The following is a 22597-nucleotide window of genomic DNA, read 5'->3' as shown; positions in this document are numbered from 1 at the left end:
GCCCGCCGCGGAGCCCCGCCGCAGCGCCCGGCCGCGCGCAGCCAGCCCGGGCGCTCGCCGCCCCAGCCCGGCCAGCGGCCCTGCCCTGCCCTGCCCTGCGCGAGCTCAGCCGGTCGCCGTGGCGCACCCGAGCGGCGCGGGCCCCGTGGCGGCGGCGGGGGCGCGGGGCGCTGACGCGAGGCCGCGCGAGGGGCTGCGGCTGCGCCGCTATGGAGCCGAAGGCCGCGGCCGCGGCGAAGTTCCAGCCAAGCGGTACCGTCCGCGGGGGCTCCGGGCGGCGGAAAGGCCTCGTGAGGCCGAAGCTCAGGAGCGCAGCCCCGGCCTGGGAACCGCGGCCTGTTGCTGGGGGGGCTGTCGCGGGGAGGGGGCCCCCTGCGGGAGAGGGAGGGTGGAGCTTCCGGGGGGGCTGTTGCCAGGATATACGTGTGGAGGGGAGGGTGCCATAGTAGGGAGGAGCCTGTTGCTAGGGGGAGTTCATGACTAGGTGGGGAGGGGGGCCCTGTTGCTAGGGAAGGAGGGTGGCGCTTCCCCCAAAGGGGAGGGGCCTGTTGCTAGGGAAGGAGGGTGGAGCTTGCCCTAAACGGGGGGCCTTTTGCTCTGGCAAGTGCAGGATTAGTTTGGGAGTGGGGAGCTTGCTGGGAAGAGGAACTGGTGGCTGCGGGGCCGCTGCTCTGTGTGGCCCTTCGCTTTTTCCTCTGACTGTTTCTCTCCCCACCTTGTCGTTGGCCCAGATCACCAGCACCTCCGCTACAACCCACTGCGGGATGACTGGGTCTTGGTCTCTGCCCATCGCATGCGGCGCCCGTGGCAGGGGCAGGTGGAGAAGGCCCCCCAGGAGGACGTTCCACGTTGCGATCTGGCCAACCCCTTGTGCCCTGGAGCGAGGAGAGCGAATGGCGAGGTACTGCGCTGCTGTGGAGGCTGACACAGGCCTTTGCAGTCCTGTACCCCGCAGTCCTCCACTATACATGACACAGTTGTTATATCACTTTCCCATCACCACCACCAAAGCGACTAAATTTTGCCTGGAGGATATTCACAGTATGTGTCACCAAATCTCAAATCCTGTCTTTAAAATTGTTCCTGTCTGTTGGTGAAATACTCACATATTTACGTATTTGGTATAAGCTTGCTCAGTTTTTTCTTTTGGCAAAATGTGGTATAAGTTGGGATCTTCCAGGGTATATGCATAGGAAATGATGGCAAGCTTGCCTTGGAGAGTTGGTTGTTTGCCACAGGCTTTTGCTGTCAAACGTAAAGAGGCCCATGCTCCTTTTTTCTTCTGGCAGCTGTTTCTAAAAGGCAGAGCATGTAACTCAGTAATATGGGTAGCTTAGTTCCAGAGAAGTGGGCGAGGGGGCACGGAGACTGACTACTCATTATTTGTGGAGAGCTGCGTAGGATCAAAGGACCGTAATATACCAGCTTGTGCATAGTATTCCCCCCCTCCCACGACAGACATGGGAAGGAATGGGCTGTGCGTGCTGTGAAGCAGAGAGTGTCTGTTACCCAGTGCTTGGCACAGCCTTATGGCTGTAGAAACCTTCCAGGCATGTTTGTAGGAAGCTGAGGCAACAAAAGGATGCTTTTCATAGAGAATCCAGTAGATGGGGGTGGGCTTTTTTTCCTGAACTGCACAGCACTTCCTACTATCCTTAGTCATTCTGCTCGTCGCACACATCCTCTGAGGCCCATCTTTTACTAAGTTCCTGCTGAAAATGCCACATCCTGTCAAACCTTAAGTATCGGAATCAAAATAAAAACAAATTGTGGTTCTCACTGGTTTTTACTATTAATGGTATGAGTGGCTCCACGCTGTGTCCTCTGTCTTCTTCCTTTGGAGTTTTCATCTCCTTTCCTGCCCTTAAAGCAGGGGTGCAAAACCTGCAGGCCGCATGCAGTGCTTGGCTGCTCCTGGTGCGCCCTGCCAAGCCAGTGGTGCTCCACCCGCTTTTTCCTGCAGCTCCGCAGATCTTCCCACTAGCTTCTTTCCCAGGCTTTGCCCCCTCTCCTGGCAGGGAAAAGCTCTTATTTCCAAACTGAGTGATTCAGTCCTGCAGAGGCTTGTCCTGTTTACTTCTGAGTAGACATAAAGGCTTGCCTTGCTTTCTTATGGGAAGACATACACAAGCTGGGTGTTTAGGATGCTATTTGAAGTGCTGCTGAGTGATTCAGTCCTGCTTGCTTATGAGTAGAAAAAGGTTCCTCACACTGGTAGTGGCAGTAGAAAAACTACATGCCCTGCTAGTGGTGGTATGTGCATGCATGCATGAGTGCATATGTAGCCCTCAGCAGACACTGGTGGCCGAAAATGTTGGGCACCCCTGCCGTAGAAGCTGTAATCCTAACAATGCTTTGTAGCAGATTGAAAGTAGAGCCAGGGCCCTGATCCTTTCCATCAAGGTGAGGGAGTCTCGGAGCTCAGCACTCTGGGGCGCAATTTGTCTCTTGCTCTGTCCCATGCAGGTGAATCCCCACTATGAGAACACATTTGTCTTTGACAATGACTTCCCTGCACTACAGCCAGATGCCCCAGAACCTGGTAAGAATTCTCTTTGTCCCCCTGACTAAACCTTAATGAGCCACCGGGAGAATGAAGTTTGGCTATCCCAGTGGGAGACTGTGCATTGGCTCCTTCTCTGGAGGGAAACGGGCTGGGATCCCTTTGACCAAGATGAGATGCAGCTCCCAGTTACGGTTGCCATGTTGGCTTTTTTGGCAAGGCTAGCTGTGCAGTAGGAACATTTTCAGCAGTTAAAGGCAGAGGAGCCCTGCTAGAAAAACCAAACATGCCAATTCTACTGAATACAGAATCTTTTTTTCAAAGTTGGGTGTGTATGTCTCAGTTGAAGAATGTTAGCTGAGTGGATGGAAGTGCCCTGTCCTAGGCTATTAGTATCTCAGAGGACAAAGATTGGGGAGGCTGGGGTGGGGGGTGGGGGAGCCCAAATCTGAAGTTGTCTGACTGCATTTGTTTCAAAGACTCATTGTGACAGGGCATGTTGCCAAAGTACTTCCAGTGGAGCTCTTGTCTATTCTGTTTCCTACTGCCAGACAAACCTGTGGGAAAGACATCTCCCAAAGTTTGGGTTTCACACACTAATGTCTTGGGATATAGTAGTTTTGAAAGGGGTACAGATGTGTGCACATTCCAACTGGCTTACTGTTTGTTTCTGCAATACAGGCAATAACAATGTTGGGGTCATTTTGGTTTTTCCATTTCCTGTATTGTGGGGAGCTGTGCTGTCAGCAAAATAGTAGAACCTGCTTTGTCCTGTTTGCTGTAAGATAGATAATGCCATCTGGACATACCATCCATCCATGGACATCTGCTGTCTGTTCCTGATCTGGCAGCAGATATCCATGCAGAACGATATTTCTGCTGTGAGTAGCTCAGGATTAGCTGTGGTTTCCTTGATTTATAATAAACTGGGAAAATGGGTAGTACCTTGTTCGTTTGTACAAACGTCTTGTCTTTCCCAGTGTTTGAAATGTATGAAAGTCTCTAGAGTTGGGTACAGCAAAGTTCACAGGAGGACATTATGGGTGGGTTGAGGGCCATTAGCAAAGCTCATGCAGAGCCCTGTGTTGGGCTAGAAAGTGATTTTGTGGGGTTTGAGGGATGTCAGCACAGCTGTGCTGATTCAAGGTGTGCTGGGCTACCTTCTAACACTTGCCCTTTCTTGATTACACCTATCACCACCTGCCTTCTTCTCATTGGGTTTCCTCTCCTTCCCCAGATGCTGGTGACCACCCCTTGTTCCGTACAGCGTCTGCTCGAGGCGTGTGGTAAATGTAGCCTTGCGCTCCCTGCCATGTCAGCTAAGCCTAAGGCTTGGTTAGAATCGCCCTGTGCTTGGTGCTTCTGCATGGAGCTCTTACAAGCCTGGTCTTTTCTTGTTTCACGCTGTTTTTAAGAAATGAGGAAAAGTTTTTGTGCACCAGGAATTCCCAACTTTGTCTGCCTGTCTGTCACATTATTGGGTCTGTGTAAGAGGCCAGCTGTTCATTCCTATGGGCTTGCCTCTGTGGGAGACGTGAACCAATTTAACTGTTATGTCCACTTCCCAAGCCATTCTCAGCACCCTTATGAAACTTAGGTTTCATGAGATTCAGTGGCTCAGCTGTGTCAAACCAGCAGTATACATGTGCTTTTAGCTTAAATGTTTTCCACACTCAGATGCTATATTTAAGGTGTTTCAGGGAGAGCAAAACAGTGCCACTTCCACCAGCACATCTGTAGTACTCTACTCCCCTGGCCCAAGGTGCATTGATTTAAATCATGATTTAAGCCAGCAAGAAAAAAGGTCAGTTTATTAGTATTACATTTGTATCCCACCTTTTTTCCTCTTGCAAGGAACCCAAGGCAGCTTACATAGTTGTCTTCCATAATCATTGATTTAAATCAACTTTCCCACTGAAACTTTTTCAAACAACTCTTAAACAATGGTCCAGATCTGACCGCTGAGCCATGTTAATTTACAGCTAAGTAGAGTATTGTTTGTGTGGTTTCATTCTTACAAGCAGGCTTTGGGTCTTTGTCTCACTGTATATACAGTCATGTGAAAAAGAAAGTACACCCTCTTTGAGTTCTATGGTTTTACGTATCAAGATATAATAAAAATCATCTGGTCCTTAGCAGGTCTTAAAATTAGGTACATACAACCTCAGATGAACAACACATGCCATATTACACCGTGTCATTATTTATTTTACAGAAATAAAGCCAAAATGGAGAAGCCATGTGTGAAAAACTAAGTACACCTTATGATTCAATAGCTTGTAGAACCACCTTTAGCAGCAATAACTTGAAGTACTCGTTTTCTGTATGACTTTATCAGTCTCTCACATTGTTGTGGAGGAATTTTGGCCCATTCTTTACAACATTGCTTCAGTTCATTGAGGTTTGTGGGCATTTGTTTATGTACAACTCTCTCAAGGTCCAGCCTCAGAATTTCAGTCGGATTGACGTCTGGACTTTGACTGGGCCATTGCAACACCTTGATTCTTTTCTTTTTCAGCCATTCCGTTGTAGATTTGCTGGTGTGCTTGGGATCATTGTCCTGTTGCATGACCCAATTTTGGCCAAGCTTTAGCTGTCGGACAGATGGCCTCACATTTGGTTCTAGAATACTTTGGTATACAGAGGAGGTCATGGTCGACTCAATGACTGCAAGGTGCCCAGGTCCTGTGGCTGCAAAACAAGCCCAAACAAGCCCCTCCACCACCGTGCTTGACAGTTGGTACGAGATATTTGTGCTGATATGCTGTGTTTGGTTTTTGCCAAACGTGGCGCTGTGCATTATGGCCAAACCTCTCCGCTTTGGTCTCATCTGTTCAAAGGACACTGTTCCAGAAGTCTTGTGATTTGTTCAGATGCAACTTTGCAAACCTAAGCCATGCTGCCATGTTCTTTTTAGAGAGAAAAGGCTTTCTCCTGGCAACCCTTCCAAACAAACCATACTTGTTCAGTCTTTTTCTAATTGTACTGTCATGAACTTTAACGTTTAACATGCTAACTGAGGCCTGTAGAGTCTGAGATGTAACTCTTGGGTGTTTTGAAATTTGTCTGAGCATTGCACAGTCTGCCCTTGGGGTGAATTTGCTGGGATGTGCACTCCTGGGAAGATTGGCAACTGTCTTGAATGTTTTCCACTTGTGAATAATGTTCCTCACTGTAGAATGATGGACTTTAAATTGTTTGGAAATGGCCTTATAACCCTTCCCAGGTTGATGGGCATCAACAGTTGCTTCTCTAAGATCATTGCTGATGTCTTTACTCTTTGGCATTGTGTTAACACACACCTGAATGCTTGAGACCAGCAAACTCCTGAGACTTTGGCTTTTATAGAGGTGGTCACACTTGCTGATGATCAGTTAATCAAGGGCATTTGATTAGCAGCACCCGGCTGCTACTTAGCTTCTTCATACCTATGGAAGCAGTAAGGGTGTACTTAGTTTTTCACACATGGCTTCTCCATTTTGGCTTTATTTCTGTAAAATAAATAATGACACGGTGTAATATGTCATGCGTTGTTCATCTGAGGTTGTATGTACCTAATTTTAAGACCTGCTAAGGACCAGATGATTTTTGTTATGTCCTGATATGTAAAACCATAGAACTCAAAGAGGGTGTACTTTCTTTTTAACATGACTGTAAGTGGCATGCTTTCCTTTTTACCTATAGAGGGAATGTTTTGAAACGTTCCCATATAGGGTCTTTCTTATGACCAGCATCCATGACAGTTTGAGGTTACCAGCACAATCCTATAAGTATCATAAATAAGTTCCATTGAGTTCAATGGGGCTCACTCCCAGGTAAATTGGTATAGGATTGCAGTGTTAGTATGAATACAGGGAGATGCACACTGGACAGTTTTATCTTCTCTTTTTTCTTTCCCGTGCTGCTCCTTTTGGCTTCACTCTCTCTTGGCCCAGCTTTACCCTCACAAAAAACAAAGTAGCAAGCGTTAACAAAATGCCCTAAACTGTTAGGTCAAAGCAGTTTTATAGTTACTGGGCTGAAAAAATCAAATGTACTTTTTTTTCTAATCCAATTTTTGGTTTTCTTTTTAAAGCATCAGTTTTTATCCATCCTGCTATATGGTCTCTCTGTCTTAACTAACTCCACTGCCTTGCTTGCCTCAACTCCACCACCACATAAGCACAGAACAGCAGTCCTATCTAGCCTGTGTCTTTGCACATTGGTCTTTAGTTAGAGAAATTGAAAGCCTGGAATTATCAACGTGCAAGAGCCGTTAGTTAGGCTGGACAGAGCTATTTCCAGGAGATGAAAAACAAATTAATATCCATGTTTGATGGGTAGCTAATTCCATTTTTATGAGACTGAAAGTGTAGGTTTAGCATGTTTGTGATGAGATTTAATTGTAACTATGTTGTTTTTAAGTTAGAGGGAAATTTACTGTTTTATTCATGATGTTTTTAAAACTGATTTAAATGCTTTAAAAATCTACATTTATCCACCCTGCTCTGGCCTCAGTATGTTAAGCACTCATTTTTGGAGAATCCTGCTTTGGGGTGCTAGGTGCGTAATGAGTCCTTTCTGTGGGCTCCTTCCTGGTCTGTCCCCATTCTGTGTTCCATAGTGATTTCCCAAGATGCTTCTGGTAAGACCAGTGAGGCAGGCACACTGCTTTCCTTTTGCCTTCCCTTTGGCTATTTCTTCCCTTCTGTGGGTGGTTGATTCATTGGGTACCGGTCATGGGACGTGGCATCCCTGGCTCTTAGCCTCATCTCTGCTGATATTCTGCTTGCCAAGTCTGGGGTCAACCTTTTCCTCTCTCCCTCTTTTATTGGCCAGGGGATTGCTCAAGGAGGAAACTGGTGAATGAGAGAGTGTTCTAGAAGATTATGGATGAGGGAATGTCAACCAACAGATATTTCATGGGGCTCAGCATGACTCATATCTTCAGTGTTTGCAGAGATTTGGGGTTGCTTTGATTTCCTATTACAAGGATCCCAGGTTTCACCTGTGCTCTTCATTGTACCTTGGCTCTAGGAGTTTGGCTGCTTGGTGTTGTGTACACTGGGCATCATTGTTTCCTAGAATGTTGGATGTTGCTCTTCTCCCCATGGGGAATAAGTGATGCTTTTTAGGCTGCAGGGATGGAAACCTAGTTCTAGAGGCTTCCACACCCCCCCCCCCCAAATCTCCAGGCCCACTGACTCTGGGAGTTACTTTGTGCCTCCGCCCCCTGGCACATTCCAACTACTTATTGTGGGTGTGATAGTGGAGGCAAACAAGCATTCAACTTGCACTGAACTCTTTTTCAGGCACACCCACCTTTAGCTTGTGATTGGGCTCACTTGGTTGAATTATCTGGAGTTGTTTGCTCCACAGCCACTTGGGAGAGACGTATTTGTTCCTTGTGCCCTGTACTGGAGGCATAGTCTAGTCTGGATTAGGTGTGTTAATTGGGACAGTGATAGGAGCTGATTTAGAACGGGGTTGAGCTGGATTACTTTCTTGTTCCTTCCAGACCATTGGTGCTATAATCCCTTGTTTGCTTTCTTCCCTCCCAGCAAAGTCATGTGCTTCCACCCGTGGTCTGACTGGACTCTGCCTCTCATGTCACTTGCCGAGATCCGCACTGTGATTGACAAATGGTCAGAGATAGCTGTGGAGCTGGGTGCCTCCTACTCCTGGGTGCAGGTCAGTGTCTGCAAGAAACTGCTTTGGCCAGTCCCCCTGAACCCTCCTGCCAGGCACTACTTACTGGGGGTGTGATGGTGGAGGCAAACAAGCATTCAACTTGCACTGAACTCTTTTTCAGGCAGCCTTGCTCTGTAGGGGAGACTTGTGAAGGGAACGGGGGTACATATTCCCTTTGCTGGAATAAAAGCACGAATTCTGTAGCATTAGTTTGTGCCTCTGGTCCTTGCTTTCTGCACCGTCATCTCTACGAATGCCTTATTCATTTATTTTAATTGAAAATAAAAAGGGTGTATACATTAAAAGGATGTATACACCCTTCAGCAACGGTTACAATGCTTTTTACAGATCTTTGAAAACAAAGGAGCCATGATGGGTTGTTCCAACCCCCACCCTCACTGCCAGGTAAAGAGACTTTCTGTATGCACCTAGCAGTGGAGTTCCCTGATTGACTATTACCAGTTGCATGGTCCAGGACAGGGGTAGGCAGAATTCAGGCTTGTGGGATGTACTTGTTTTGTTGGGTTTTTTTTACTAGAACCTTCGGATCCACCAATCAGAGCCCGGTAGAAAAGACATTAAAGAATTCTGCATGCAGGAATTGTTCTGAGTACCAGAACTGAATGGAACTTTTAGTTCTTCCACACACACATGCATTCTGGGTTACACCAAGTGTTCCTGATTTCAGCAGTATAATTGAGATGGGGGCTGTCATGTTGCTGCTGCTATTTATTACTCAGTTTACTGCAAATCACCCAGAGATCTGCTGGTAGATCCAGATCTACCTTCTGTCCACCCCTGGTCTAGCAAAGAGCTTACACAGACACAGAAAGGCTGTGCTTGAGTGCTTGCTTGGTCAGGCCAGGCGTGGAACTTCGCCCAGCTGAGTTCTTGGGGATTGTCTCAGGAATGGCACAGCTCCTTGAAGCCTTAAGGGGCTGGCCATTGGGGCTTCCGCACAGCTGAGCAGCACTCAGTGTCCAGGATGTGGATGAAAATAGGAAAAGCACTTTAATTTTTGTGCAGTTTTCATAATATGATAAAAGATTCTCCCTAGATGAAAATGAGAATTTTGACAGGAACATTGAAGCTTATGAAAATTTGGCTTAGCCCTGGCCAGGTTTGAGAAGATGTTTCTCCATGTAGGATTAGTTCAGTGGTGGTGAAGTGTGAGACTTGGGCTGTCACAGGTTCAACTTCCTGACAGTAGGTCTAAAATTGGTGGCACACCACCAGGTTTGCTCACCCCTCCCAGGAGCACTTGCTTGCTTGAATGCTTCTCCCTGTAGCAGGGGCTAGCAGTAGCTGTAGGTGCCGTGGCCTGGGGATGCTTTATGCCACTGCCAGTAAGGGGCTGTGCCAAACCCCTGTATTCTGGGGTAGCTTAACATTACTGTCTAAAGCGTCTGGGACTTTGGGACCCCACTGTGAAACCTGCAGAAGCACACACACGCATCCAAAGCCTAAGCTGTCTTTCACAAAGCTGCTTCTGGTTGGAGCACCCTCCTAAATTTTCCAGTTGGCTGGCTAGATCACTGACATCAGGAATGGAGCGTAACACCCCATTGGGCAAAGCGGCAGTCTGTCTCTGCAAAGGGGCTGGCTTCTGCTATTCTCAGAGTCCCGTAAATATGTGAGACATTGCTCTCAGTCTGGGTCTTCTTAGTAACATCTAATCAGGAGACTAAAGATGTTCTCTCTCAGACCATCCTCTCTGCATATGTTCTGAACCCAAGAGTCTGCTCAAATAGGTAACATATAACCAGCTAAGTTAGACTGACCTTACTGATTTAATTTGCAATTCTGTGTGTGATTGTTGCCTTCCTTTGTTATTATTTCCCTCACCACTTTCCCCCCAAATAAACCTTTATATATGTGGACGCTTAGCTGAATTGTTTTTAAAGGGAATTTGTCTCATAAACTTTTCCTGTGTACAAGACTACACATTTAAGCTATTCCTTCTATTCTTAGGGTATTCACAAGATAAGTTCTGTTGTTTTCTGGCCTTTGGCAAGAAACTTCAAAATGTTTTTTCTAGAGCTTGAAGGAAAGGACTCTGGCTAAAGGGCAAGGAATCTTCTCATACAGCTGAGCCGCCTAGAGTTTTCAAACAAGGATTAGCGTGTAGGAACCTCCTATAAATCTTTTTGTGTGTAGCGGGGGTGGGGCTTGTAAAGAAGGGATCTATCAATGGGGAACGTTTTCCCTTCTCCCAGATCCATTACAGGGCTTAACATCATATATGCAACCATCTTTCGGAGGAGTTAATTATTGTAGCACAATAATTATTGTAGTTCAGTAGCTCATGGGGCAGAAGAAAGGCCTTGATGGATCTGTATGTTCCACAGACTATGTACCCAGACCTCAATGAATATTCCAAGTGTTTCTCCCATCTGCTCTCTGACGTTTCCATACAACCCTGAGTAACCTTTTTAAAAATAACCCTCCTGTTACTAAATCTTGTAAAGGGCTATGCTCAAAACCAGTACACCCAGACATAGCCCTACTGTGGGGCAAGGTGAAGCAACCCTGTTAATTGCAAAGTGGCTTACATAGGAGAATGTCCTGGTAGATTGTGCACCTTTGTTAAAAGAGTGGGAAGGGCGCCATTTGAATCTTTGCCTCAGATGATAAGATGACTTGGGCCAGCCCAGACTGAATCTTACTGCTGTCTCAGGGGCTGCATGAGGATGCTGCAGGAGCCTGAATAAGGGAAGACTGGGAAGGGTCTCTACCAGTGGTAAAGAGTTCCTACCTCCCCTTCCCTGTATCCTTTTACAAAGATAGAGAGTTGCTCCACCCCTCGCACTCCCCTGAGGCTGCACAGGCGTGCTGCTCTTGTGCTGCTGGGGTACCCTGGTGGCAGAGAGCAGAATGGAGGCCTGGGTCTTCAATGCGCCAGGGCCAGTAGTCAGACTGGCTGAAAGGAAGCAGATGGGCTGCTCCTGGCTTCCCTTCAGCCTGGGCTGTAAAGGGGAGGGGGGGAAATTGGGTTTGGAGTACTTCCCCCTCCCCTCCCTCATGCCCTGTGGCACACGTCCTCCAAGCCCAATTTCCACCCCCACCAATCCTTTTAAGCTGGGAGAGGGAGGACAGCCAAAATTATCGAGGGCAAGGAGTTGGCCTTGCAGGATGTACATCCTCTGTGCCTGACGTCCCCTCCTCTTTTCGCCCATGACATTTTCACTGGTCCTGGCTTGTATTCTGCTGTGTACTAAATCTAAGTCAGAAGTTCTTCATGCAGAATGTGCTCCTTGCAGTGCTGTTAACAAAATAGCCACATGGTGGTAGTGTTAGCCTGCAAATAGCCCACTGGGTTTATTTTTGTGGGCACCGTTGTTTCCAAGTCAAGTGATCTGACTTGAGCAGGCAGAGATTTTTGAATGGACCAGCCGCATACACACCCACCACCTTTTCTCCTCTTCCTAGATCTGGGCCAGTAACTTCCTACCCAATGAAGCGTCTCTGGAGGACCAGACTCAGCAGAAGCACCATCGTGAGTGTGGCACTCCCATGCTACTCGAATATGCCCAGCTGGAGGCTGAGAGGAAGGTAGAGGCTGCTGGCCTGTGGGAGGGGGTGGTGCTTGGGTCTGTGGTTGATCTCCCTCTTGGGATCACTTCCAGGAGCGGATTGTGGTGGACAATGCTGACTGGCTGGTGGTTGTCCCCTATTGGGCTGTGTGGCCGTTCCAGACCCTCTTGCTTCCTCGACGGCATGTCTGTCGCCTTCAGGACCTTCGTGATAGTGAAAGAGACAGTGAGTGCCCAGCTCTGTACCCTTGTGGCTGGTGGAAGAAGGAGGGCATGCAGCTGGTGACGTGGTGCCCCACCTGAGCAGTGGGCACAGGGAAGCAGGGACCCCCAAGCAGAGGGTAAAGGGGGTGGCAGTGCACATGGGCTGCCCTTTCCCCTGGAAATCAAGGTCAACTGGCTGAGAGGAGAGCTTGCATTCTTAGGAAGAACTAGGTGTAACGTGTGTGTTTGGGAATGGGGGCAGCGGCAGAGAGAGACTGCAAGGAGTTGCTTCAGGTTGTGTGGAAATTTCACCTGCTGAGGGTCTTTTGAGAGCAGGTGGGGCAGATGTTTGGAAGGATTTGCTGAGGCTGTGGGTAGATAACTTGTATTCTCCAGGGCCACGTTCAAGCCACTAAGGCCTTTTCCCTGTCTGTGAAACTCTGTGCTGCTGCTTGATAGCAGCTGAGCACTACTTTTTAGGAAGAAAAGTAAGGGAAATGTTCCTGTGGGCAAGGCCCTGGCAGTGAGGGACCCTGCTTAGTGGCATTTCTTAGGTGGGTTGGAACAATGAGGCTGGACAGATGTTTCAGCCCAGGCTGAGGCTGTGAGTGGCAGTAATAGAATCCAGACATGCGACTGGGTGTTCTTAAACCCAGGTGGCCAGCAGCATGAGGCAGAGCTTCTGCAGGGGTCTGGAGTGTAGCAAGCAGGCGGTCCTGCTCTGTTGCCTAGGCAAGGACATGGATGTGAGGCTCCAAGTATTTCTGCCGGGCCTGGCCAATCCAGAGGGTTCCACTGCTTGCCACTCGCAGGGGCTGACGTTTTGCACCTCTCTCCTGTGCCTGAAGGGGAGTCGGGACCTGAGTACACACAGTCCCCGGTAGCTCATTAGGGTAGATCCTGGCTGTAGCCCATGAAGTTCATGGTTCAGAGTCTGGAGTCCACGACAAGGAGGTCCTTTCCAACCATGTATCCAAGGGTGGGTTCCTAATGAAATGGGCCCAGATGGTTCTTCCTCAGCAGAGAGGTTCAAGGCAGAATTCCTGCTGCCGGCAGGGGCTTGGACTTGAGGCCCCTTCCAAGCTCCGTGGTTTGTGAAGTGGCCTCTCTGGGAAGATTCTGCATAGGAGGGAGGTGCTGATGGCGCAAATAGGCTGACTTCTCTGGGTCTCCTCTGTTGCAGGCCTGGCTTCTGTTATGAAGAGGCTTCTCACCAAGTATGACAATCTCTTCCAGATCTCTTTCCCCTATTCTATGGGATGGCATGGTAAGCACCTAGAAGAGTAAGCACCTTCATCCCCCCCCCCCCCCCGCACACACCTTTTTCAGGTGTGAAAAGATTTGGATACCCCTTTTCCCCATCCTGAATAGGATGCTACTCTCCATTTTAAAAAAAAATCTTCACGCCTTGTTTGACATAATTGGAGGGGCTGTAACTCAGTGACGGCTCCTGCTTTGCCTGCAGAAGGTTCCAGGCCCAGTCACTGGCAGCATCTCCACGTAGCGCTAGGAAGGGATCCTGCCTGAGACCCTGGAATCCCACTGCTGCCAGTCCATGTGGGCAGCGCTGCTGACTGCGGATTACTTGTATGCTCTGAGCGTGCTCCTCACTAGGAGCCAGGCTGCACATGTTAAAGAAATCATCCCACCGAAGTGGGTGGGCAGCCTGCTTCGGCCTACAATCCCCAGCAGCCCTCGCCAGCATAGCCAATGACGAGGGAGTCGTAGGCCAAAACACCTGGAAGGCCACGGGTTGTCCATCCCAGCAGTGAAGGCATTTTAATTGGCTCTTTGAACCTGAACGTCCCCTGAGAAGAGCTGTGAAACTGGGTCAGACTGAAAGTCCATCCCATCCAGCAACCTTCCTCCTATGGTGGCCTGTTAGATGCCTCTCGGAAACCCGGAAGAGGGCAGGAAGCTGCCTGAGCTCAGGGTCTTCTTCATCATCACTGGGGAGGGAGTTGGGGCCGTTCACTGCCTTTGGGTTTCTGGTGCTGAGGGACTTCCCGATACCTCTGTCCCATTTTTAATGTCTCTTCCTCCTGCCCCACTTGAGTCATCTGTGCCTTCCTGTAGGGAATTGCTTCCTCCTTAATCTGCCCTTGCGCTGCAGGCTCCCCCAGTCCATGAACCTTTAAAAAAGCAAGCAGGATGAGGCAGCAGGAGGATTCTGTGGTAAATGTTTCCCTTTGCCTCACACCAAGGTCTGCCTCCTTGAACCTGTTGTTGTCTGCCGGGGCTTGTCCTGCTTTGGACCAAAGTTCCAGCTTGCCCGATCCCTCCTTGAGCCCTCTCTTTTTCCCGCTGCAGCACTGAATGCTGTCTCATTCGTGCCTCCCTGAGGAGGCTCAGATTTGTCTGTCTGGCCCAGGTCCAGCAAACCACTTGCATCCCCTGTGCGTGCTTCTGGCCACCTGGTGTACAGCACCCCATCTCATCACCTGCTGTCTCCAACAGGGGCCCCAACAGGGCCATACCTAGATGCTGACTGCAGCCACTGGCAGCTGCATGCCCATTACTGCCCGCCTTTGCTGCGTTCTGCCACAGTCCGCAAATTTATGGTTGGTTATGAAATGCTGGCTCAGGCCCAGAGGGACTTGACACCAGAGCAGGTGAGTAGTACTGGCTGCATGTAAGTTATGCCTCCATCATGGCCTTGTTGTGTGGATTCTTGGCCTTGGTTCCTGTCCAAAAAACGTGATCAGTAAACACTTGCTTCATAGTGGTGGCCTGATGCTGAACATGCAAGGAGTCACAGACAAGGATTATGTTCCTCATAAGCAGTGGGAATGGTACTAGGGAAATGGGTGGTGCAGATTTGTGGAAACTGTAAAGAAAATAGCAGGGGAAGAGAGGAAAAGGGTGTTTATGTCTGGGGTTGTTATTCTGAGGCCTCTCTTCTTCAGGCACTTAAGCAACAGCAGTGTTTGTTCAAATTCAGTAGAATCTGTTTCAGCCCTAGTGGGATGGGGGTGGCTCTTTCCCTGGGCCTTCTCCTAGGGTCTTATCCTTCTCTCTTCACAGGCTGCTGAGCGCCTAAGGAACCTGCCTGAGGAGCACTATCGGCTGAAACAGAGGGAAACTTCCTAGTGCAATGCTCAAGGAGGCCACCTTGGGTTTGGATGATCACTGTGCTTGCAGTAACGGGGATCTGTGTGAGTCATTCCTGCGGAGGGGGGAGAGGTTTCTGCTCAGGGAACATTATGAGGGCTGCTTGACTCAAGTAGTCAGGGCTGATCTGCGGTCCTCCTGCAGTGCTAAACAGAGGCCTTGTGAAACTAGTGAGGTTTTGTGGGGGAATCCACCTCATCTCTTGTCAGGAGACTTCTGCAAAACCCTTTTGATTCCCAGTATGCTCACCAGGGCTAAATAACCTGCCATGAATCAAGAAATGGAAATTGGGAAAAGCTCTCTCCCCTACACTGGCTTTTAATGCTTCCATTGGTAGATCCCTGCTTCTCATTGTGTATTCCTCAAATGTAGGGAGCTATTGTTATTAAGGTAAACATTTATATAGAAGTCATAGGGGAGTTACGGTAGCTAGGTGGTCCACATCTTTCTCCTTAGCCCCCCAAAGTGATCATAACATAGGGTCGTTTTCACTGGGGACTTGCAGCAAGGAACATGCATGCTGCTGAATGCAAGTCTGTCCTGCATTAGTAAAGACTCCTGGGCCTCCTAAGTCAGACAGGTATTTTAAAATGGCCCCCAAATGGTTGAAGATGCCAGTCTTGCTCATGTTAGGGAGGCCAGATGCAAATAGGAGACTTAAGAATTTCTGAGCTGCTCCCAGGAGTTCTGCTAGATGTCAGCCTCCTATCTGCACCTACCTTTTTTCTGTGCTAGCTATGAGCATCTTTGCTTATGTGCCTTAAAAATGACAGTTGGGAAGTGGCTGGTGTCACTTCCCAACTGAGAGGGAGCTGGAAGGCCTGAGAGGGCCAGTGCAAATGCCCCAATTTTCCACCCTGAACTCTAGTCTGGAGCCAGCGGTTTCCTGTGAACAAGAAGATAATTCATAGATGCCTCTGCATCCACCCAGTCCCCACTGCCACCTCAAAATGTGGTGCTGGGTATGCTCAATTCATGACAGTACAGCAGATGAATCTTTAAAGGTGACCAGGAGAAGGTTTCTTGGTGTGGAAGGCACTCAACTGTGTCACCTCTGTGGGTGACTGAGGGTTCTGTGCTTGTTGGGTCCATAGTCTTTTCAGAGCCTCAAACAATGAAGTTAAGCAGAGACTCTTTGAGTGGATAATTTTGGTTCTAGATGCTGTTTTCTTCTATCCTATTTTTTCCGATCCATGTGTACTAAAATAAGAATAAAGAAAATCTGTTCTGCTAGTCTTGCTTGTCTTTATGGTTTACGTTGTCTCAATTCTATCAGAAATGAATAAATCATTCCTGCCTTGCTTGCGTGTGTTGTCTTTGTCCCAAGGCGCTAGCCATTTGTGTGGTTGGATTCATTCTTTCTCCCCCCGCCCCACACTCTTCCACTTCAGTTTACCTTTCTCCTGCACTTCGTTGCCTGCCCAAGTTTGCATCCCAGTTAAAGGAATTGTAGTTGGTTGAAGGAGGAGGCTTAACAAAGTGATCTGTCCATTTGTAGATGTATGTCGTTCCATACAAAAGTTGGGTAATGTGCCCCAGACACCATCTTAGAAGAGGTGCTCCATCCTGTTGGGGAGATAAGGTCTCTTCTAAGATGGTGCCTGCCACTCAAGGCTTTTGTAATTCATACATTCATTTGGAATGTATGAATTCAAAGGAATGTATGTATGAATTCATACATTCATTTTCTCTCTCATGTACACACACATGCCCCCTCCCTATTTGTCCGGCTCCTCCCTATAAGTCCTTCCTCAAGCCCCTTATGCTGTGTCTCCTCCTGCCATGCTGCTGTCTCTCATGCGCTGTCAGTGCTGCTCATGTGCTAGCCCTGCATCTCCTTCCCTGTCTTGTTCATCCAATATACAGTGTCAGTGCACCTCAGGAACTGCACGGCATTTATGCAGCACAGGGCACTGAGATACAGTGGAATCTGGCTTTTGACTTTTTAAGAAAGTAAGTTTCTAACTTTTCATCGTTTCCTAGGAAACAAAAGATGTAGGTACAGATCAAGACCCCTTCACCAAATTGGGTGGGATGTGTTTGGTCTTCGTAACTCCCTAACCTCGTGACTTGTCCCTTCAGTCTGTTCCCTCGAAAATGGTGACTGAGCAGTATTGGCCTGTGCGTCACTATCAAGCTCTGGCCGGAGATGGCAGGGTCACCGCCCAGAATGCCCTAGAGCTGCTAAGAGAAAAGCTGGCCAAAGTATCTGACAGCTGGTATACAGAAGGAGATGAGAAAGAAAGTGGAGCCATTCCACCATCCCTGCTGAAGTACTGCTTTTTTTTTCTTCCTTTCCTATCCCTTTTTCCTTGTGTGCCACATCTTTTTAGATTGTAAGCCTGCAGACAGGCGCAGTCTTGTTTTACTGTTTGCATGTAAGCCACTCTGTGAGCTACTTTGGCTGTGGAGCAGGATAAAAATACCTTAAATCAATCAAAGCTTCCCTGTCAGGTTTGTTATCTGGCCTGAGTGATGGGGGAATTCTGGGCCTGCATGTCCAGCCTTGCTTTGCTCCCAAGGGTTTGCCTACCTGGTGTAGCGGGACCTACCCATGTCCAGTGGCTCCATTTCATCTTTGGCCTCTCTTAACCCAGTACTTGCCAAGATATTCTTGAGACTTTGAAAAACCCAGTTCCTGTACAAGTGACATGATGCGCGCGCTTTTGTCCCATCCGCTTTAGCCTGATGGTCCGCTTCTGCACAGGGCAATGGCAGCGGCTGCAGCAGCAGTAAAGAAGCAGTCCTCTGGAGCCAGTAGCTGGTGCCCATTGGATCATGCCCAATGTTTGAAATTCAGCAAATGGTTCGAACTTGAATTCAGCATCTCAAATGTCAAGCTGTTCAAAGGTTGCTTTTGATGCAAAGATGTTAGGAATGTGCTTGCTAAATTCAGTATTTTTGCACACCCTCAAAAATCACTTGCATCTATAATTGGAAATGCAGGGAAGGAAGACCTCCTGAAATTAATATAATACTTTGCATATGTGAGTGTTCAAAGTGCTTCATGTTGTGTTAATCTTGTAGCGACCCTATAAAGTTAGGTGAGTATTTTCCCCATACCGCAGGTGAGTATTTTCCACATACCGCCTCATATTTCAGGATAAAGTTGAAAGGGAATGGGTTGCTTTAGGCGTTTGTGGCAGAGATGAGATGTGACCCAGGCCTTGTCTGATTTATAGCTCAGTCTTACTGCACAATGTGATGCATGACCCCTCAGATGTGAGTCCCACTGAGTGGATACCGTGGCAGTGCTCTCAGACATTGTCATTCAAATAAGTGTTTTTTCAACCAGGTTTCTAGAAGCATCCCCTAGGGGTTCCACAAATATTTTAGACTTTCCCACCTCAGGCACATTATCTCATGGGGTGGTCAGTCACCCCCATTCCATGCATCCACAAGTAGCAATAAATGACATTACTAGTGTTTGTTCGGTGGGAACAGGCACGGAGAAGGGACTGAAGTTACAAGATAACTGAATATTACAAGGCTTCCTCGTCCAAAAAGGGTTGAAAACCACTGCCTTAACCGTATGAATTCTTGCAAACAATGTCAAAGCATGGCCAATTCACATGAGTTGTGCAAGATCTAAACCAGCGTTGGGAGATGATAAAACCTGGCTTGGAACCCCTTCTCCTAGGTTCACGGTATGCAGCCCTTTCCCACTGGGTTTGGCCCTATGGAAGTGGAAGGAAGCTTGAACACATGCTTTGGCGCTGTTCCAGCATTAGTGTGGCTGATTTGCTCAAGTGGGTAGCAGCAGGTACCTTGGCCTTGATAATGAGCCAAATGGGCCAAAATGGGCCCATTTCATGGGCCAAATTTGGGACCGACCCTGCCGTTAGGCATAGTGAGTGGCTACATCAGAGAGTAGGTGTTGGGGGAGCAGCAGTGAGGTGTTGGAGGACAGAGCTATGGAAGTTACACAGCCTGTCCTGCCCTCCCTAAGCTGCCCTGCTTTCCTTAGGCATGGTGGAGGCTGTTCCATTGCCAGTGTTGAAGAAAGGTTCAGCCATCACTGGTTGGCTTATATATATGGTGTGTGTGTGTGTGAGTGATTTTATCCTTTGCCTGGGCAGGAACATGTCTGGGGCTGGCCCTGGCTAGATTGGAAGCAACATGTGCAGTGTGTGTGTGTGTGTGTGTGTGTGTGTGTGTGTGTGAGGGAGGTCAGATGTTCAACAAATGCTCACCTTCCCCCATTCTAAGCCACTACCTGGATATGCTCTTCAAGGTAAGCAACAGGACTTGGCTTGGAAGCTAAGGAGGAGGCTTACGGTGGAGTACCAGAAATGTTTTCAGTCTGGCCTCACCAACAAAAGCCATTGTGTCTAATTAATTACCACAGTCATCTGCCCTCAGTGCAGCTCCATTGGTGTCCTCCAGCCGCCTCTGCTTACGTGCCTGAGGCGGCTGGCCCCGAGCCGCCGTTCAGCTGCTTCTGAATGCTGTTAACACTGTATTTAGAAGTCATCTTGTTCCTAATGGGAGTCACAGCTTTATTTCTTTCCCTCTCCCTCTCCTCTGCATATAAATTGTCAATTTTATTTTTAAAGGCCCATTTGTAATTAATCTTTACTCTGCCTGGCGGAATTGAGATTCTGCTCCTGACTCCGACCTACTGCTTTCATGTGGAAACAGATGCCTTGTGCGAAAACACCCCCAGGGTGTGGAATGGCATTTTGTGGCTTGAAACGCCAGAGGGGGTGAGGAGGAAAGGAGAGAGGGCTTTGTTGGAAGCCCAAGCACTGATTCCTCATTTGACCTTGGAGAGGTCCTCTAGGACAAGGAGGAACTCTGCCAGACCTGGTTCAAACAGCAGTCTAGACTGGACAGGGTGAAGAAGAATGGCCTTCTAGGTATTTCAATGCTGGTTAAAATATTTGTCTCTGGGTCCTGCCTCTCTTTCTCTCTCCCCCCCCCCCAAGACAGCAGTTCTGTTGCAATCCTTGAAAGCCTTCAAGGTTCAATGAAATGGGTTTGAAGAGTTGGAAAGGGGCTTCTGACTTTACCATTTTCTTATGTGGGAAACACATCCCAAGAACATGAAAGTTGTGCATGGATCATTTCATTGCTCACTGTACATGCAAAAAGGAAAAGGGGGGGGGGGAGAGACTTTCCTGTGCGGGAGAGCTCATCAGCTGTGATTCTCTATATGTGGCTTCATACAAGTACTTTCTGTGCAAGTAAGTTGTTAATGACTGAAGGAATCCTTAGTTCAGCCTTCCCCAACCTGGTGCCCTGCAGATGTGTTGAACTGCAGCTCCCATGATTCCCAGACAGCATTTCCTGTGTCCTGCCTTGCTTAACACACATGCTTCTTTAAGAGTGGAAATGAGTGTGCCTTTGCCTAAAGGCCCTTAAGCCTCTTTTTGGAAATCTATTCAGTGATGCTCTCTGGCCTGACCTTTGGCCATCTGCTCCTCCATGATTGGATCTGCTGCTTGGAATGAGTGTCTTAAATTATCCCAAGCTTGTGTATTAATTTACATCTATTTACTGATCTGACCCAGCAGATGCCTTGTGCTGTTTGTGTTTTCTGAAATGAAACAACTTCAGCTACTGCTGAAGTCTGTGGATCGTCGCCCATACCTTTTCCCGCCCAGTAAATATACAAGGTTGCATAGTTGTCTGCACAGCCCCAGCCTTTTACTTATGAATTGGCTGACTCAAGAAAGAGGTCACAGTCCCAAGATGAGGGAGTGCATCTGCAGAGCAGTCAAAGGGCATCATGAGCCAGCCAGGACAGCAGCAAATAGGCATGAATTGCTTGCAACTCTAGCTCGGCCTGGCGAACCCGTTGCCTTAGTACCCATGCCCACCACTTGCAATCAGCAGAAATGATACGAAGTTCGTTCCTTCTTGGGATCCGCTGTTTCCTGCTCCCTTTCCAGAATATGTGCAAGGAAAGAAGAGGCATATGATTACCTAGGGTGGCCATGTGCCCTCTTTTATAGAGGTCAGGCCTCTTTTTAAAGGGCTGCCAGAGAGCTGTTCTCTATTTTGAAGGCATCCCCCATTTGAAGGGCTATCCAGTCCAAGTCCGGGTTAAAGACAAGGAACCACCAGAAGGAAGCGCGTAAAGGGCCTTGAAGTTGCCCATCAGCAGCACCTGGACAGTAGAGTGAGCAAGGCACACAGCAGGTCACCTGTACTCAGTCTTCCAGGCAATGGTGAGATGTATTGCATTTTAAATCATAGTTTATAAATGTGCATCTGTACATATAAATTAGCATTTGCACATTGTATGCAAATCACTGTCCTCTTTTGATGCATTTCCTCTTTTTTTGGCAGTTCATAAGTGGCCACCCTACTCATTGCTTCTTATCCTCATAAATGGAGTGGTGAGTTTTTCTCTTTTTTTTTAACATACCTTGATTAGAGCTTGCTAGGGCCTGTTTCACCACCAATTCCATGCTGAAAGAGCTACATGAGCTGGTCGATAGGGTTTACAGCTGCTGAAGAGTGTAATCCACGGGTACCTTCTCCTGTGCAAATCACATGTGTGCAGCGGGACTAGCCCCAGGCATTTCAGTGAGGCTTATAGAATCATAGAATAGTAAGGTTGGAAGGGGCCTACAAGGCCATTGAGTCCAACTCCCTGCTCAGTGCAGGAATCCAAGTCAGAGCATCCCTGACAGATGGCTGTCCAGCCTCGTCTTGAATGCCTCCAATGTGGGAGAGCCCACCACCTCCCTAGGGAATGGGTTCCATTGTCGTATTGCTCTAACAGTCAGGATGTTTGTCCTGATGATCAGCCGGAATCTGGCTTCCTGTCACTTGAGCCCATTATTCCGTGTCCTGCACTCTGGGATGATCTAGAAGAGATCCTGGCCTTCCTCTCTGTGACAACCTTCCAAGGACTTGAAGAGTGCTATCCTATCTCCCCTCAGTCTTCTCTTCTCAAGGCTAAACATGTCCAGTTCTTTCAGTCTCTCTTCAGAGGGCTTTGTTTCCAGTCCCCTGATCATCTTTCTTGCCCTCCTCTGAACCCTCTCCAGTTTGTGTGCATCCTTCTTCAAGTGTGGTGCCCAGAACTGGACACAGTACTCCAGATGAGGCCTAACCAGTGCTGAGTAGAGGGGAACTAGTACTTCCCGGGATTTGGAAGCTATGCTTCTATTAATGCCGCCCAAAAGAGCATTTGCCTTTTTTGCAGCCACATCACATTGTTGGCTCATATTCAGCTTGTGATCGACAACAGTTCCAAGATCCTTCTCGCTTGTCGTGTTGTTGAGCCACGTATCCCCCATCTTGTAACTGTGCATTTGGTTTCTTTTTCCTAGGTGCAGAACTTGGCATTTATCCCTCTTAAATGTCATTCTGTTGTTTTCTGCCCAGCACTCCAGTCTATCCAGATCACTTTGAATTTTCTTTCTGTCTTCCAAAGTATTAGCTATCCCTCCCAATTTGGTGTCATCTGCAAATTTGATCAGCATTCCCTGCACCTCCTCCTCCAAGTCATTCATAAAAATGTAGAAGAGCAGTGGGCCCAGGACTGAGCCCTGTGGTACCCCACTCGTTACCTCTCCCCAAGTTTGAGAAGGTCCCATTGATAAGCACTCTTTGAGTCCAA

General features: G+C 48.2%; 1 protein-coding gene across 2 annotated transcripts; it reads left to right on the top strand.

Annotated features, from left to right (window-relative positions):
• The first annotated feature begins 7 nt into the window (after positions 1-7).
• Positions 8-16326, top strand: GALT (galactose-1-phosphate uridylyltransferase). 2 transcript variants are annotated; one of them, XM_084832775.1, is made up of 11 exons: positions 8-252; positions 732-901; positions 2467-2542; positions 3741-3789; positions 8044-8173; positions 8522-8578; positions 11603-11725; positions 11800-11932; positions 13094-13177; positions 14368-14522; positions 14935-16326. In XM_084832775.1, exons 1-11 carry the CDS (start codon positions 210-212, stop codon positions 14998-15000), a joined length of 1086 nt encoding a protein of 361 aa, XP_084688901.1. In that variant the 5' UTR covers positions 8-209; the 3' UTR covers positions 15001-16326. The 2 variants fall into 2 exon arrangements, with proteins under 2 accessions (XP_084688901.1, XP_084688902.1); XM_084832776.1 differs by lacking the exon at positions 8522-8578.
• Positions 16327-22597: the final 6271 nt, after the last annotated feature.

The sequence above is a fragment of the Heloderma suspectum genome, chromosome 2 (genome assembly GCF_057233095.1).
Source record: "Heloderma suspectum isolate Gila_16-S chromosome 2, 16-S_ref, whole genome shotgun sequence".
In the NCBI taxonomy this organism is placed as follows: Eukaryota; Metazoa; Chordata; class Lepidosauria; order Squamata; family Helodermatidae; genus Heloderma; species Heloderma suspectum.
Note: the sequence above shows the minus strand (reverse complement) of the source record. Positions and strands in the feature narration are given on the sequence as shown.